The following is a 16,806-nucleotide window of genomic DNA, read 5'->3' on the forward strand; positions in this document are numbered from 1 at the left end:
TTGCAGGGCATGCTCTTCCTTCCTAGGGATCTGGCCTTAAAGCCACTTAGAAAGCGGTTGCTTTACCCCGCAACATTCATGTTGCTGTTGCAGCCATGGCACAGCCCATCATGCTGTTCATCTCATCACTGTAACTCTCGGGGTTCACAGCTGGTGAAATGGCTGATGCATTTCTCCCTCAGCAGCTGGCTTAGCACCTTCTGATACTGAAAGCTAGGCAGCAGGGAAGCCTGCTCCATTTTTTTGTGAGTTACCATCCATCCCAGGCTGACCTTGAACTTGCAATTCTTGTGTGCCATCCTCTCACGTACGTGGATTACAGGCAAACATCACAGTACTTGTCAATCAGTGCTGGGAAATCATAGACAGGAGGATATCTGAGGCTCACTAGCTAGCTGTTTTTGCCAAATCAATGAGCTCCTGGTTCAGTGAAACCCTGTCTCAAAAACTAGAATGGAGAGCAATTGAGGTAGATGCCTGACATGACTTCTGCCCTCCACACATGCGTGCACACATGTGCACATGCACATACTTCTGCACATATGTATTCATACACATATGACTGCATACAAGCACAAGCATGTACACACAAGAAACTTATCTGAATAGATGTATCTCATTAAAATGTGTTTTTGAAGGAGCTGTGGACATGATTTGGATATGGACCAATGACAGGTCGTCTGAGTTTGACCAACTTCCATGACCTAAAGTACTAAAGTATTACATGGATCGAGTGAATTAATATATTTGAAGCACTTACAGTAGCACCTAACACCTAACTCTTAGTGCATGTTTGTTAAATAAAAAATAATTAAACCTGAATGAATAGAAATTGACCTTTCTAAAACATCTAATAGTTCCCAAGAAGAAGCTAAACCTCCCTCCTGCTTTTCCTCAGCTCACCTGTGCCAAATTAACTTTCTTCCTGCATCTATAAATGCTTGCTAATTTAAACAACCTCTCTCATTTTAAAGATTCGCCGGTTCTCAGTCCAGCTAATTCTGCAATCAATTTAAGTGGCGCTCAGGACCTGACCCGGAATAAGAATGTTGTGAAACCACTGCCTTTATCTTTGCAGGTTGTAGGGAAGACTTTTGTTGCAGGTGATGTTTTCCTTCCTTCCTTTTTCTTTTGGTAAATACCAAATGACTTATGTGAAATTTAATTGACAAATTAGTATTTGAAAACAGACACCCCTTCTACCTGCCAGTCGAAGACAGCCATGGAACTGCCTAAAACAATGCAATATTGGACAAAGCTTTGCTCTCTGTGTCCCAACCAGAGGAGTCAAAATGACATTTAGTGCACAGAGGACTAGAATTTGGTTCTTCTCAACAAACATTTCTTATGCTCCAGCTGTGACTCGCACCTGAGGTTATAAAAACAAGTAATGCCTGACCCGAAATGTCTCATAATCCAGGGAAGGTGACAGACTTACAAGAAGATCTTTTCGAGATGCTGTAGCCAGCATTTCAGGAATGACTGGGGGTGGATCCTGACAGGAGATTGGTCTTAAAATGAGGATATAGGTACTGTCCAAAGGAATGAGGTAAAGACAGGTCATATTCCAGTGACAGCAGAAACGCATGACGAAAAGAACCTGGGAGCTGGTGTGGTGGTGCACACCTCTAATCCCAGCTTTCAGGAGGCAGAGGCAGGTGGATCTCTGTGAGTTCAAGGCCAGACTAGTCTACAGAGTGAGGACAGTCAGGGCTACACAGAGAAACTCTGTCTTGAAAAACAAACAACAAATAAATAAATAACAAGAGAGAGGGGTCCTGGGAGAAGGAAAGGAGGAAAAGTTATAAGACATGTGAGAACTTTCTTACATTTTGGACTTGAAACATAAAATGTATAACTCAAAGTGGCAGGAGGCAGTTACAGGAAGGCAGACTCAGGAGCATAGATTTTACCCTAAATTTATGGAGCATAGAACTGACCTATTCTGGTTTGAATTTGAACCAGATGTTTTTGGCAATAACATGTGAGAGACAAGAGGTAGGAATACTTCTTTGAGGTCATTTTGTTAGTTCAAATGAGAGGTGCTGAGGTCCTTAGCCAGAGTGATAACAGGTTGGAGAAGGGCAGACAAAATGGAGAGCTACTCAGGAAATGAAATCAGATGGATCTGGCAGATCAATGTGGGCCTGAAAGAGAAGGTGCCTCAGCCGACACCCATCTTTCTGGGCTAATGATGCCATCACCTGAGACAGGGACTGTGGGAGGGGAAGCAGACTATCTAGGAGGAGATCACATGGACACGTGGATTCTGAGTAAGTGGAACCGTTCATCACCCACTTATTAATGGATGATATAGAGCAGTGCTACAGGCATGTAGTAAAACCACCATGGTTAATATTAGCCATGAAAGATACATGATGAGGCAGGCTATGAATGAAGGATGGAATCCTAGAAAAAGCTAGTGCTTAAGGAGAAGAAATGGTAAGACAGAGAGCCTATCATTCTGGGACATGTTCCAAAAGTTAGACATCACAGTTTACAAAACCCACCTTGCTTTTTACTCCAGCCCAGCAACTCTTACAGTATTTATCTCCTAGTCAGATTTTAGATATGAACAAACTAAAGTCAAGTTTTCACAATGGTGAAAAAAATTAATGAAATAATAGATCAGTAATCAAGGCAGTTACTAAAATCATCCAGTTGATTCCATAATGCAAGAATTATGCTCAGCAGTTAAGAATGTATGCTGCAAGCTGGGCAGTGGTGGCACACACCTTTAATCCCAGCACTCGGGAGGCAGAGGCAGGTGGATCTCTATGAGTTTGAGGCCAGCCTGGTCTACAGAGCGAGATCCAGGACAGCCAGGGCTACACAGAGAAACTCTGTCTCAAAAAAACAAAAAAGAAAAGGAATGCATGCTGCTTCTGACAAAGGATGGGAGTTTGATTCCCAGTACCTACCTCCAGCAACTCCCAACTGCCTATACCTTCAGGACCAGGGCATCTGATGGCTTCTTCTAGACTCTGTGGTTACCACATACATATGCACAAACCCACACACAGACACACATAATTAAAATGAAAATGAAAATTTATTTGATTACTTTTTGTTTTGTTTTGTTTTTTTCCGAGGCAGTGTTTCTCTGTGTGCCCTGGCTGTCCTAGAACTCACTCTGTAGATCAGGCTGGCCTCAAACTCACAGAGATCCACCTGCCTCTGACTCCTGAGTACTAGGATTAAAGGAGAGTTCCACTGCACCTGGACCCTAAAAATGAAATTTTAGAAAGAAAAAGAGGCTGACAAATTATGAATCCCCACTAATCATCCCTAACATCCTCAGAAGAGAGAAACCTTCCACATCCTCACAACCTAACATCCTCTCTGCCTCCTGGTGAATATTTATAGATGTCTTTGAGACTCTTTTGCCAGAGAGAGAGAGAGAAAGAGAGAGAGAGAATGAATTTGACCAGGCCTCTAACAATTAGTTCATTGGAAATACAGTGGACACAGGGATGTTCAATGATACTAGGAACATTGAGTCAGCAAATTCTTCAAGATTTTTCAAAAGAAAAAATAATCACAAGAAATATTTTTAAAAGAAAAGAAATTACTTTTTTTTAGATTAAAGGAAACCTAAAATGGCTGGAGAAATGACTCAGTGGTTAAGAGACTGTACTACTTTTTTCAGAGGACCTGAGTTCAGTTCCCAGCACCCACATCAGGTGGCTCACAACTGCCTGTAACTTCAGCTCCAGGGTATCTAACCTCTCTTTGGACATAAGCACTACATGCAGGAACACACACACGCACACACACATTAAAAATAATAAAAGTAAATCTTGTATTTGAAAAAAAAGCCTAAAGCATATGCCACCTAAGTTCAAACATATAGTTTTTTTTTCAATTCCAGTTTGAACAAGCCATTTCTTTAAGCTATTTCTGAGGTAACTGAGAAAATTTAGAATACTCGTGGGACATTTGATATTAAATTATTAATCACTGTTGATTTTAAGTATAATAATTTTATTGCAAATATATTTTAAAAGTTCTTTTAGCAATGTCTGTAGAAGTGCTTATCAATGAAATTATAGATGGTTCAGTTGCTCCCGACCAACCAGAACACTGTGCATCTGTGCTGGAAAAGCAGGTCAGAGTATGATGAGCAAGACAGACTGCGTGAGATAAATGCTGGACCTGGGAGTGGGTATATAACTATGCACTGCACTGTTCCCTCTCCTTTTGTATGTTTGACATTTCCTTAAGCTTCTATTAAGTTTTCCCTTTTATTTACCTACTATCTCCAAAGACTTCTTCAAAAAGAATTCTAAAAGATTTCTTAGGGTAAATTATTCCTGGGTACTTCTACTTTTTTAATTTATTCTAGTCACTGACATGCCTGACAGTTAAGTTTAATGAAGGTAATTGCTCTGATAGTTGTAGTTGGTTTTATGTAACTAGGCTGAGTCCCATCTATGAAGTTTCCCTGAATCCTCAAGTGTGATGTTTACCAGATGTCTGCTGCTTCACAGTGTCCTCCAAACCTCTGTTCTGAACTGCTGCTTTTCTGTTCTACAGAAGCAGCAAATGGGACCACTAGCCATGGAGGGAAGAGTGGCACATCCAGTTCCACTCCGTCCCGCCCTGGGAACTACTCTTTGTCACCAAGACCTAGCTACACATCCATAGACCAAGGTACAGTGTGTGTGTATAGTGTGTGTGTGTGTGTGTGAGAGAGAGAGAGAGAGAGAGAGAGAGAGAGAGAGAGAGAGAGAGAGAGAGAGAGAGAGATATGAGGGCTATGTGCACATGTACTTGTGTGTGGAGACCAGAGGTCTATATTAGTTGTCTTCCCCTATAGGTCTACACATTATTCTTTGAAACAGGGTTTCTTACTGAACCCAGAGTCCATAGACTGGGTAGACTGGCTATTCAGTAATCCCAAGGATCCTCCTGTCTGCACAGCAGTGATTTTAAAGACATGTGCCTCTGTGCTTGGCTTTTTTACATGGATTCTGAAGACTGTTCTCAGACCTCATGTTTGTGTGGCACTTTACCAACTGAACCATTCCTTTAGCCCAGTGCTACAGATTTTTGAACAATTAATTATCTGAACACATACTGTAGATAGAGCCTTCCCTTTGCTTAAAACACAACATTTTGAAAGTTTATGATTGATGTAAACAGTAACTGTTAAATGTCTTGGTGATTCTATGTGGTTAAACCTAAATGGGAAATCAGTATTTAATAAAAATTATAATGAAGAATCTTGAAAACTCACATCTGTCTGTTACTTACCAAAGTACAGAACTCTATTTGAAAAGATTTATATGACACGAGATACTTTTTCTCCATTTACCAGGTAGATTTGTCCCATAACTTAACAGAGATGTCAATAGAATCAAATTAAATAATTTGTTTAATCAAGTGTAAAACAGCATGTGGTTACAATTGTTCATGTGGTGTCGGATTGATAGTGTGACTTTCTCTAACTCTGTCATCGCCCATAGGACAGCGACTCAGACCCTCGGAGTAGATCAAAGGAAAGGCCCTGTGATCCCCTGGTATTCTTTCTTTCTTACCCATTGCTGAGGACAAAGCTGTTTTCCTTTTTGTTTTCAGCTAACATGTTCATTTCTGGCCCCCCAAAGAAACGCCACCGGGGATGGTACCCTGGGTCGCCTGTCTCCCAGCCTGCTCTAGTTGTGCCTGTTCCTACAGTTCGTCCTCTTTCAAGAACTGGTGAGAGTTTGACTGAAGTTGTGTTTAAACGTTTCTCTTTAAGTAGCAGAGAAAAGTTCTGCTCCTGCCCTTATCCTTTGAAGACAAATGCCCTCAATCAATCATTGTGATTAGCAGTTTTATGTAAGGGTATTGATAGTAGCTAATATTTTGTCTCCATAATGTGGTCCTTCCCTGTAAGTTCGTCTACTATTACAACTGATCTTAGTTTTAATCATGTAATTGATAAGTCATTTGTTGCATAGGGCCTGAAGCTAACAACCACCACAGGGACTTGCTTTGTCAGCAATGGTGTCAGGGTGGGCCTTCTGTGATGTGTTCTCTGTATAACACTTCTTGATTACTTTGGCTTCATGGTTTAGTCTGTAGCTATGCTACGAAGAGTTACCTGCCTCTTCCTCATACTGTCCAGACTGTGTCCGAAGGTGTCCACAGCTAAGTGTTCAAACATTTGTCTACCTGTTCTACTAAGTTGACAGTAACAAGTGCTCCAACCCCAAGAACTACACAGGGGTCTTTACACACTTTTTAATTTGTTTAAATAGTTCTAAAGACTGATAGAAATCTCATGTACGCAAAGAGCTATGGCAATATGTTACCACAGTTGCTTCCAGATAGAAATGATTAATAATGAGTATCTCTGTCACATGTTTCTGTTTTCAGCTTTATGTAATGGAAAACCACACCTTTGGTCACTAGGGCATAGTAAATATGAAATACAAAGCTAAATCCAAAAGATTGCTTAGAAGAAGCCACCAGAATTCTCTGTGGTCATTATCCACATTGAAATGATTGTGGATGATTTGTTTTCTTACCTGCTTTTCTTCTAATTTTCTGTAATTTGTATGTTAATGAAAAAGAAACCACACACAGTAAATTACTGGACACCAGACACACACATGATGCACAGACATACATTCAGGCAAAATGCTTATACACATAAAGTATATTCTATAACTTCTAAAGTATTAAAACTGCATTGGCTCCAGAAGTTTTCCAGTTAGCCCCCATGCCTAATCTTTCTTGTCAAACAACTTTTTTCTTTCCAGAGCCCCTCTTATCTACCCCAGTTCCACAGACCCCGTTAACTGGAATTCTCCAGCCTCGGCCTGTCCCTGCAGGAGAAACTGTGATTGTTCCTGAAAACCTGCTGAGTAACTCAGGAGTTAGACCAGTGATCCTGATAGGTAAGGGAGAGGAATTCTATCATCTAGACTCCTTCTCCAGCCCCTGGACACTCATGAATGTGTGTTTGTCTTTATCGATTGTATCAGCCTCCCTTGGCCAGTCCCTTCATATGGTGTTAAGCATGTGGTTTGAAGCTGAGAATAATGCTCTCACCCTTGAGAATCTATACAGCGGGGAGTCAGGAAACAACAGTTACTACACACTTGAATAACATCATGACACATTGGAATATGAGAGCTGGCAGAGGTTCACAGCCAAGAGTTTCAACAAGTCTTGGGAGAGAGGGTTTACCTCTGTCTAGAAGGGTCTTAGAAAACTTTCAGATGCTGAGATTCAAGCTGTGTGCCGAAGCCTGCTCAAAGTGGACAGGTTGAGGAAGGGGCAGACAGGAAGCCAATCCTCAAAGCAAAGAAACAAACTAAGCCAGCTCACAGACCTCACACTAGCACACCAGGCATGCCCTGGGGCGGCGGTCTCTGTGAGTCAGTCCTCCAGGCTGCTGACTGCCAGTGAAAGTATGAGGGTGTTTAGGGGTCTCAATCCTAGGATTCCAACTCTTTCATTCTCCAACTAATTGAATACCTTTCATACTCGTATCTGAAGGCCTCAGAGACAGGCAGGTCTAGACCAGAGGGAGACTGCCTGTTTTCTTTCCGTGATAAAGCAGGCAGGGTGTGTTAATGTGAGTCATTATCTGCTCCTGTGGTGGCCTGACTCTGTTGACTTGGGTGTTTTTACTTCAAGCTTATCAGGTCACCCTATCCACTGATCTTGGGTCTGGTGGTATTGGGGGAATCCCAGTGGTTTAAATTCCAATGGCTCAGGAGGTTCTTAGCATCAGCATAATGCAGCTAAGCCTTGGAAAGATGAGGAATGTGGGGGCCTTTGTTCCTTTGACACTTAGAAAGTCTCACAGAGACCAGGTGTGGTGGCACATGCCCTTAGTCCCAACATGGGAGGTCTCTGTGAGTTCAAGGCTAACCTGGTCTACATATTGAGTTCTATCCAGAGCCACTTAGTGGGACCCTGTCTCGAAAGGAAGTCTCACAGAGAAGGATGATTCTCTTTACTGCACCACCAAAGCAGGGTACCTTTTCAACATATTTCTGTACTATATAAGGTACTTTCAAGCACCCCTGGCATTCAGAAAAACTAACAAAAAACACCAGTACAGGGGCTAAAGTGATAGATGAGTTGTTGAGAGCACTTGCTGCTCTTGCAGAGAACCCAGGGTCAGATCCCAGCACCCATGTGATGGCTCACAACATCCTTAGCTCCAGTTTTAGGGGATCCAATACCCTCTTCTGAACTCTGTGGACACCAGACGCACACATGATGCACAGACATACATTCAGGCAAATACTTATACACATAAAAATCTGAAGGAAAAAAATCCCAAAACACTAATATGGTAAAACAAGTGAGAAATCTCCAAGCATTTGCTACCGGTTAGGAGACTATGGGTTTACTGATGAGTTTAGCCTAACTTCCCCCACATCCCAGAACACTGGGGAAGTGAAATGCTACCATAGTTTGTTCTCTCATCTGAAAAGAAAGTTGATCAGGAACTATTTATCATCACATTGACGCTCTGTGGCAGAACCGTGGTACAACTGGAGGGTTCCCTTCAGTTTCTAGAGAGTGTGTATCATGCAGGTGAGTTCCCTAAGGTGGCCGTCTCAGAGGGCAGAGGGTTTCTGAGCATCCTTGAGTCTCACTGAGCTGGTGTGTCTGACTGAACTCAGAAATGCTTACTGACTGTTTCTTTTGGGGCAGGCTACGGCACTTTACCCTATTTCTATGGAAATGTTGGTGACATTGTTGTGAGTCCTCTGCTGGTGAATTGCTACAAGATTCCACAGTTGGAAAACAAAGATCTGGAGCAATTAGGGTTGACTAGCACCCAGCTCCTGAGTGTGGAAAACATGATCCTTCTGACTATACAGTATCTTGTACGTTTAGGTAAGTTGTTCTCCAGAGTCATGGGCTAGGAACCTTTTACATTGTTTTTTTCTTTTTTTTTGGAATGTATTGTGTCCTTTTTCAATTAATCTGCCTGCCTGGCTCATATTTTCTTTCTTTCGTCTCTAAGTTTTTCTCATTCTGCCCAGACCTCTGACTTTCCTCTCCTCACTCTAGCTTTGCCTTTCCCTTTTCTCCACACTTGTGTTATAAAGGAGACAAATTGCTCCCCCTAGTGTCCAGTTCATGATGCTCCCTATCCCTTTTGGGAAGGAAGGCCTAGGGTAAGAGGGATGCAAAGGTCATGAACCCTTCACTTCCTCTGAACCTACAGTGAGTACAGGCAGGTGTCCTAACAACACTGTGGTGGCTCAGCAGCATTTACATGGAAATGTCCTTTATTTTGCAAACTGCAATGAGCCATCAAATACTCAGCCTAATTACACATTCTCTCTGGGATTTCATACCGTTGATTTGCTTTGGAAAATGTTTGAGGTGCAAATTTTCATATAAAAAATTTTATATGTATTCATGAGGTTTTTTTCTTAATGTTACAAAGTACTATGGTGTTAAGAAACGATAAAAATACTGAGATAGTATTTAAAAAGCAAAAATTTCAGCAAGCCAGATATAGCCTTTCCAGTATCATGTAGCAATATGGGCAAGGACCCTTAATTTCCCAGGAGGCTCCTTGATATGGGCTCTACCCTGACGTGGGCACTATTCTGACAAGGGTCTTTTTAAACCTCATTTTCCATGGAACCTGCTTTCATAGTAAATCTGTAACTTGAAAACTGTTCTTGTTGGTAAGTAAAAAAGTTATAAAAATCACCTTGTTCTGGCTCCTTTGATGTCGTAAATTTAAATCTCCATATTTTGGACTGTGGACTGTCTTCCAAGACCAGAAAGCATACCATCGATACTCCCAAAGCCAGTGAGAACAGAGCTTCAGAGGGCAGTGCTTCAGGAAGGCAGGCAGGCAGGCCATTCTGTCTGTTCTTTTCAACCTTAATAACCTTCCAAGAAAACCAGGGTCCTACTTAATCATTAAACCACAGGACAAAAAATTAAATATCTTCTTTCAAGTTATTAAAAACCTCTTAACTTAGAGATTTCTGATTAATTAAACAAGATTCTTTTTTGCTCTTCAGGATCAATTCTCTCCAGAATTTTACTTCCAGTCATTAGGACTGTTGGTATGTAGTGTAAATAGCTCGTCCCTCCCTCCCGCTTCTCTCCCTCCCTCTTTCCTTCCCTCCTTCCTGCCTTTCACCTAGGTCTGTGTGTTGGGACTTCTCTGTCCCCCAACAGGTTGTTCTGGTGTGCTTTAAAAAAAATGTTCTGTCCCTCTAAGTTTGAGAAGCAACAAGAATATTTTCACATATGCATAGATTATAGACATTTAAAAAATTATCCAGACCTTCTAAAATAACAGCTTTAATACTTGGTTTCTCTGAGCACTGACAGGGAAAAAGAAAAGCAAGATTCTTCAGAAAGACAGGGCCTTTCTATGATAGTCACTTAATTTTTTTTCAGTTATTTCACAAGCTGAAAACCCTTTTGAAGTAGATAATGGAATCAGCAAATCCAGGTGGACTCCAGGTCTGCTGGAAACATGGTCCTTCCTATTGTGGTGGCTCCATCTGAAAAGCCATCAGAGCTGATGCCCCGGAGATAGCTCTCCGGGGAAAATCACCATTACTGTGCTTGGAAGAAGTGGAGAAGAGGCTCCTAGAATCCAGTCAGGACTGAGTGATGAGAAGTGCAGAACGCGTGTTGTTCTAAGAGATCGTCTCTTGTCTGAGCCTGAGTTCATGTCCCTCCACTTTTTGTTTCTTAAATAGTAATCCAATCCAAACTTTACAAACGAGTTTTAAGATTACAAAGAATGCTGGGAACATGCTGTGCCACTTTATTTTCTCCAGACACCTTTGCATGAATTCATTGTATGTCTCAAGAGAATGTGTTGCTGGCTCCTGGTCTGCCCCGGGTCTCTCACAGCTATAAACTGGACCACTGAGCCTTTCAGGTTTTCAATGGAAGACACTAGGAAATGCAGACAGGGCTTTTCATTTGTGGTGTGCTCTGGCAGAAGAAAGTTGTAAAGAATTACCACCTTCCCTTCATTTGGTAGTACAAACTCAGCCACTTCGAGCCCACTACACAGTATGAATGTGGTGACCACACACCATGATTCTAATTCATTAAAGCTGAATGAAAATCAGAGGTTGAGTGACTCCCAACTGATTTAGAAACAAAGCCCCAAATCCCACCGTTCACTACTACCTAGCAAGCGGTAGAGTTGGGAAGGATGTGAGAAACCAATGTTTTAGGCTGGATGGGTGTAGTCCTGAGGATCAAACCCAGAGCCTCACTCATGTCCCAAGCTATAGAAAGTGCCAGGCTATGCCTCTAGCTCCAGAAAGAAACTTAATGTAAGCATTACTGTTTTCTTATTGTTTCTACGTACAGAAACCAAGCACCTATCTATGAGGTTTGCATTCTTCCTGACCCTCAACCAGTCCTGAGAAAGTGGCTCCTCCATTATAAATTACTTATTTTTTTTTGGAATGTGTTCTATTTTTTATGTTGTATTTTATATAACCCTACTTGTCTTTAGAAAAATAATAATTAAGCCCCTTATTTTCTTAGTTTCCAGAAAAGATGAGCAGGTCCAGGAGACCACTTAACTGCCATCAGAGGGAGGGATAGTTTCTGACTCTCCCAAATTGCCTTCCATACAGAGGTCCACTCTTACCTCTGTGCTGTAGCTTGGGGCTAGAGATAGTGCTTAACCTCAGATCACAGCTACTGAAGAGTCTGCTCCTGCTGGCAAGAGCTGAGTCTCAAGTCTCTCATTCACACAAGGGGGAAAAGAGTAGATCAAGTCAGTATACGCCTAGGTTTTCATCTAAACTAAAGATAGAAATCTTAGTTAATCTGTGCCACTTGGGTGCCTGCTGAGTTTGTTCTAAAGACTGGTTAAGTTTCTAAAGACCATAAGAAACAAAATCTCTCTAATTCCAGGGCCACAGTTCCTCAGTGTGAGCTTAGCTCAACTATGGCTGGGGAAAGAGGCCAGATGTCATATTTACCAATCCAGAGGACAGGGGAGAATTGGAGGCTGTATAACATGTAAATTGGGAAAATTAATTAATTTTCTTATGGATAATGTTAAAAATTAAGTGAAGACAATACATTAAGATATTTTTAAAGTGTCTGTGCATAAAATGAAAAATGAATGGAACCTAAAATTGATTATATACCAATGCATTGGCTCATTTTATTAGTCATTAGCAGAATCCATAAAGCCAAGGCTGGGAAGTGATCTTCTTCCAGGACGTGCAACAGTCGGTCTTGTACCTTAGTGTACCCTCCTTGAAAGAGGGCAGCACTGGAGTACAGGAGAACAGAGCCTGAGTTTTGGATTGAAGCCAGGGAGCGGTGAGAGGGAATTTTCTAATCGTAGGTGGTTAGTATGAGCTGTGACTTGGGACCACTGCCAGATAAAAGCACGTACTTGCTAGTTGGAATGCAGGTTTAGAGAAAGTTTTGGATGCTAGGTGCTATACGTTTTCTCTCTTTTCTGATTGTCTAAATTCTAGTTGTAATTCTCGTTAATATAGGTCCTGACCAGATACCTCTCAGGGAAGAATTTGAGCAAATCATGCTGAGAGCGATGCAGGAATTTGCTGTGAGAGAGCGAACCCTGCAGATGGGTGCCCCCTGTACACCTGTGTCACCAGGACAGCTCCCCTGGCTTGCTAGGCTAGCTGCCAGTGTGTCTCAAGACATGGTTCATGTGATCGTGACCCAAAACTCTCTGGCAGAGGGCATCTCAGAAACTCTAAGGCTTCTCAGTGAAGTCAAACACTATCAGAGGCTCCCGGACTATGTTGTAGCAATTTGTGCATCTAAAGTCAGAGGAAATGAATTCTGTGTGGTGGTATTAGGTGAGTGGGGTGGGGCTTGATCTTGTCACTTGTTTGATGAATGCATCTGTCATCTGTGTCTGAAAAGGGGCAAGTGGGTGTTTCCAGCATCCACATGATTATTCTCTGGCTGATGGCCGTGGTTGGGTTTCTCCCCCCACTTTTAACTTCCCTATCTTTCTCAGATCAGGTGTTAAAGCCCTCAGTGTGGCTGGTACCCCAGCACCTGGTTCTGGAGACATTCTTTTAAAGCTAACTCTTGAAACAGATTCCCTCATCTCATGTGACTTCCATCCTTAAAAGGTTTTGCAAGTGTTGGGGCTCGAGAGATGGCTCCGTAGTTAAAAGCACTGGCTGCTCTTGCAGAGGATCTGGGTTTAATTCCCAGCACCCACCCACATGGCAGCTCACAACTGTCTGTATCTCTAGTTCGGGGGTGGGGGGGATCCAGCACCCTAGTCTGATTTTCAGGATCCTGCATGCGTTTGTGGCACATAAACACATAAACACACACACAACACAAACAAAAAAATAAAAATAAAAACAGATAAATAAAAATAAAATAAAATAAAACAGATAAATTGTAAAGATTTTGCAAGTTCCTATGCCAGCCAGTCACATTTGCCAGGAGCTCTCCACACTGAAAAGCCTACTCTACAACACCCAGTAAACCTCAAGAAAGTAGAGAAGTGATAAAATATGCTCTGTGTTGATTCTCTGACAAGGGGCCATCCCTCATAGCCATCAGCACTCAGACTTTCATTTCTCCTTTCTTCACTGAATGGCTCTCACTACTTCCTGCCATAGAGATCAAATCCCATCCCCACTCACAAACGTGCACTGGCCAAACTGTCTGCCCATCCTTCTATGTCAGGGTTCTAGAAAGCTTTTCCTGGCTGTGTGGCCATTCATATTTTTAATTCTAAAAATAGTTCCACATAAGTTCATTTTTAAGGTCACTGCTTAGAACAACCATGTAAACACACAGTTACATTTCTCATGGACTTCTCTGGCCTTTAAATATATGCATGTATATATTTTACAATTACAAACATAAAACATACCGTTTCCTCTTAGTCACCTGGCATCATATTACAAACATTTTGTTGTTGGTTGTTGTTGTTGCTATAGACAATCTTCAAACTGATGTTTCAGATACACCTTTGGACATGTCATGTCCCCTGTAGCTTTAGACCTCTGTCAACGTTGCAGCAAGCATTAGTTCCAGGCATGAGTCATCACCCTGTTCTTCTGTCCTTCAGGTCAGCACCAGTCCCGGGCTCTGGCAGAGAGCATGCTTACCACAAGTGAGTTTTTGAAAGAAATTAGTTATGAGCTTATCACAGGAAAGGTCAGTTTCCTGGCATCGCATTTCAAAACCACCTCATTAGGTAAGTAGTTGTAAGATTGGGCCTCCCTGCCAGCTCCAGGTGCATGATTGTCTGAATTTAAATCTTAGCCTGTCGGGGATGAAGGTGGGGCTTAAGTTTGGTGGCTGAGCTTTCATTTGGAATGGTTAATGCCATGTGAAGTCCAGAGGAAGGCATGAGCGTACTAGGATTAGAGACTGGCTCAGCTGTGACTTTGTTGCTGACCTCGGCCTGTTTGCTCTCTCTCTCCCTGGATCCAAGTTTTTTCATATGTCAGATAGAAACAGAGCAGGTCTGTTCTGCCTGTTTTTGTACATGATGGCAGCCAGAAGAGAGCCAATGTTGAAGGTATGCTGGTTGTAAGCATGTACCCACAGGGGTGGTGGATGCCATCAAGAATATCTTTTACTGCAGAGACACAGACAGCCAGGTAGGAATTCTGACATAATTGCAGGCCAACTTACAAACCTTGATGAGAACCCAGCTCCACTGTCTCATCTGACGCTGATAAGAACCACTCCGCATGTCGTTCATTATAACCTTCTTAAATCCACTGTCTTTTGACATAGGCGATGACTTGGACAAGCTGCTAGAAAAAATGCAACAAAGAAGAGGAGACAGTGTGGTCACCCCTTTCAATGGTGACCTTAAGGAGTGTGTGTCACCCCAGGAGGCTGCTGCTATGATCCCCACACAAAACCCGGGTAATGTGGCCTGAGGCTGAAGGAAGGAATCAACCCTTGGGACAGATGTTGTAGAAGCTTAAAAACAACAACAACAGCTCAGGGTTTTGAGGTGTCCTCGGCCATAGGCTACAACAGGCTTTTATTGTTGTCTACACAGTACACTGAGTTCAGACTGACAGTGCCCGGCTGTGTGATCTTCTCTTTGGAGTCTTCTCCTTGAGAGATTCCTGTTCATCTACACAGGCTGGCCTTAAATTTGATATCTTTTTGAGTCAGGAAGTTCCTCTTTTTTAATTTTTAATTAATTAATTAATTTTATGTGTATGGGTATTTTCCAGCTTTATTTATCTATTTTTTGGTTTTTCAAGACAAGGTTTTCTGTGTAGCTCTGGCTGTCCTGGAACTCAGACAAAGTTCCTCTTTTTGTATAGAATAATTCTAGGAATCCTCAGTTTTATTTTATTATATATATTTTTTTGAGATGGGATTTCATTAGCCCAAGCTGGCCTCAAACTCATTATGTAGACTGCAGGCTATGCAGGATTCTGTCTCACTTTTCCCTTCTGCCCTGACTTATAAAACTCTGCAGTTTCAGGGTGTATGTGGCCTTCCAGGCAGACAGAACAACCTCACATCATCTGCACTACAAGAGTCAGTGGTGGGCAGGAGGCTAGGCAGGAGGAAGGAGATTATTAGACTATGCTCCTTGGTATTAAAAATTCCTTCCCCAGTTCACAGGGGTATCATCAGACAGAGTAGGAAAACAAACAGAAAAGAAGCATACCCCCGACATAAGCTGCTAATGATGGCCATTTGACCTCCTCTGGGTAGGAAAGCATTGTTTGTAGTGGATCACTCAGGCAATGAAGGTAGCAGCAGGGCTTGGCATCACCTTCTTGTAAAAGCAAATGTGAATATGGGCCACAGTGTCCTGACTTCCGGGCAATATTTGGTAATACAGCAATCATTCAGTGCGTCTAAAGTGGTTTGTATTAACTGTTTTACATTGTTAATTAGAATTTGTTCAGCAGGTAAAGGCTGCTTGCAGCCCAAGCCAATGACCTGAGTTAGATCCCAAAACCATGTAAAGGGGGAAGAAGAGAACCAACTCCTTTGACCTCCACACATGCACCCCCACACACCACACATTATGCATACACATGTAATAATAATTAATTAATTATTCCTTGATTCCCAGAATGCATATAGATCTCCAAGTACATCCTTGGTTCCCTGTTTAAGAAATGTTGCTGGTAAGGCTCGTTAAGGAAGGGAATGGCTCAGTTGCCTTTAGCCTACTGGCTATGGGTGGGATAGGACCTCTGTTGGTCTTTTCTGTGTCGAACACACAGATTGCAAGCCCAGTGCCACTTTGAGATCTTTGATAGCAGTTAACTCTGCAGCTCACACACGATTGAGCCTGTATGATAATGAGTATTCAGAGACGGGTAATACCTGGGGGGTGCTCACCAACCTAAGACAGAGCACCTGTGTGGCCTGGGCAGGTGTCTCCATGACAGGTAAGGTGACCTGCTGACATCCCATGCAACCTAAGTCAGAAGCTTATTTTTTAGTAAAAGCGGGACCTGTAGGGTCCTGGCCCCTGTTTTGGGTAACTGTTGCCTTGCTTGCTGACCTTGACCTTGATATCTTCCCTATGCTAATTCCCTGCCGGGTTCCACCCTCCTGAACGCTTAAGGGAAATTCCTTGTCTGTGTATCCTGCATAATGGGCATTAACAGCTTAGATGCAAGATTGTAAAACATCTGTAGCGAATTTCTGCCCTCCGGGGTTCTCCCATTGTGCTGTAAGCCTGTATTTAAGACCTCTTCCCTCCTTCAATAAACAGCATTCGGCATTTAAAAAAAAAAAAAGAAAATAAAAAAAAAAAAAAGAAAAGAAATGTTGCTGGAGAGATGGCTAAGCAGTTAAAAGCACTGACTGATTTTTCAAAGGACCAAGGTTTCA

The 16,806-nt window shown here is 42.2% G+C and overlaps 1 protein-coding gene across 2 annotated transcripts in view; it reads left to right on the top strand.

Annotated features, from left to right (window-relative positions):
• Positions 1–16,806, top strand: part of Greb1l (GREB1 like retinoic acid receptor coactivator) — a 129,402-nt gene that overhangs the window by 50,519 nt on the left and 62,077 nt on the right. The window contains exons 7-14 of one of the 2 annotated variants that reach the window (XM_059246190.1): positions 975–1,103; positions 4,537–4,653; positions 5,581–5,700; positions 6,750–6,887; positions 8,665–8,850; positions 12,477–12,803; positions 14,045–14,173; positions 14,722–14,856. In XM_059246190.1, coding sequence (XP_059102173.1) covers positions 975–1,103; positions 4,537–4,653; positions 5,581–5,700; positions 6,750–6,887; positions 8,665–8,850; positions 12,477–12,803; positions 14,045–14,173; positions 14,722–14,856 — 1,281 coding nt within the window. The remainder of the gene's footprint in view (positions 1–974; positions 1,104–4,536; positions 4,654–5,580; positions 5,701–6,749; positions 6,888–8,664; positions 8,851–12,476; positions 12,804–14,044; positions 14,174–14,721; positions 14,857–16,806) is intronic. The other variant, XM_059246189.1, reaches the window with a different exon arrangement.

The sequence above is a fragment of the Peromyscus eremicus genome, chromosome 19, assembly GCF_949786415.1.
Source record: "Peromyscus eremicus chromosome 19, PerEre_H2_v1, whole genome shotgun sequence".
NCBI lineage: Eukaryota > Metazoa > Chordata > Mammalia > Rodentia > Cricetidae > Peromyscus > Peromyscus eremicus.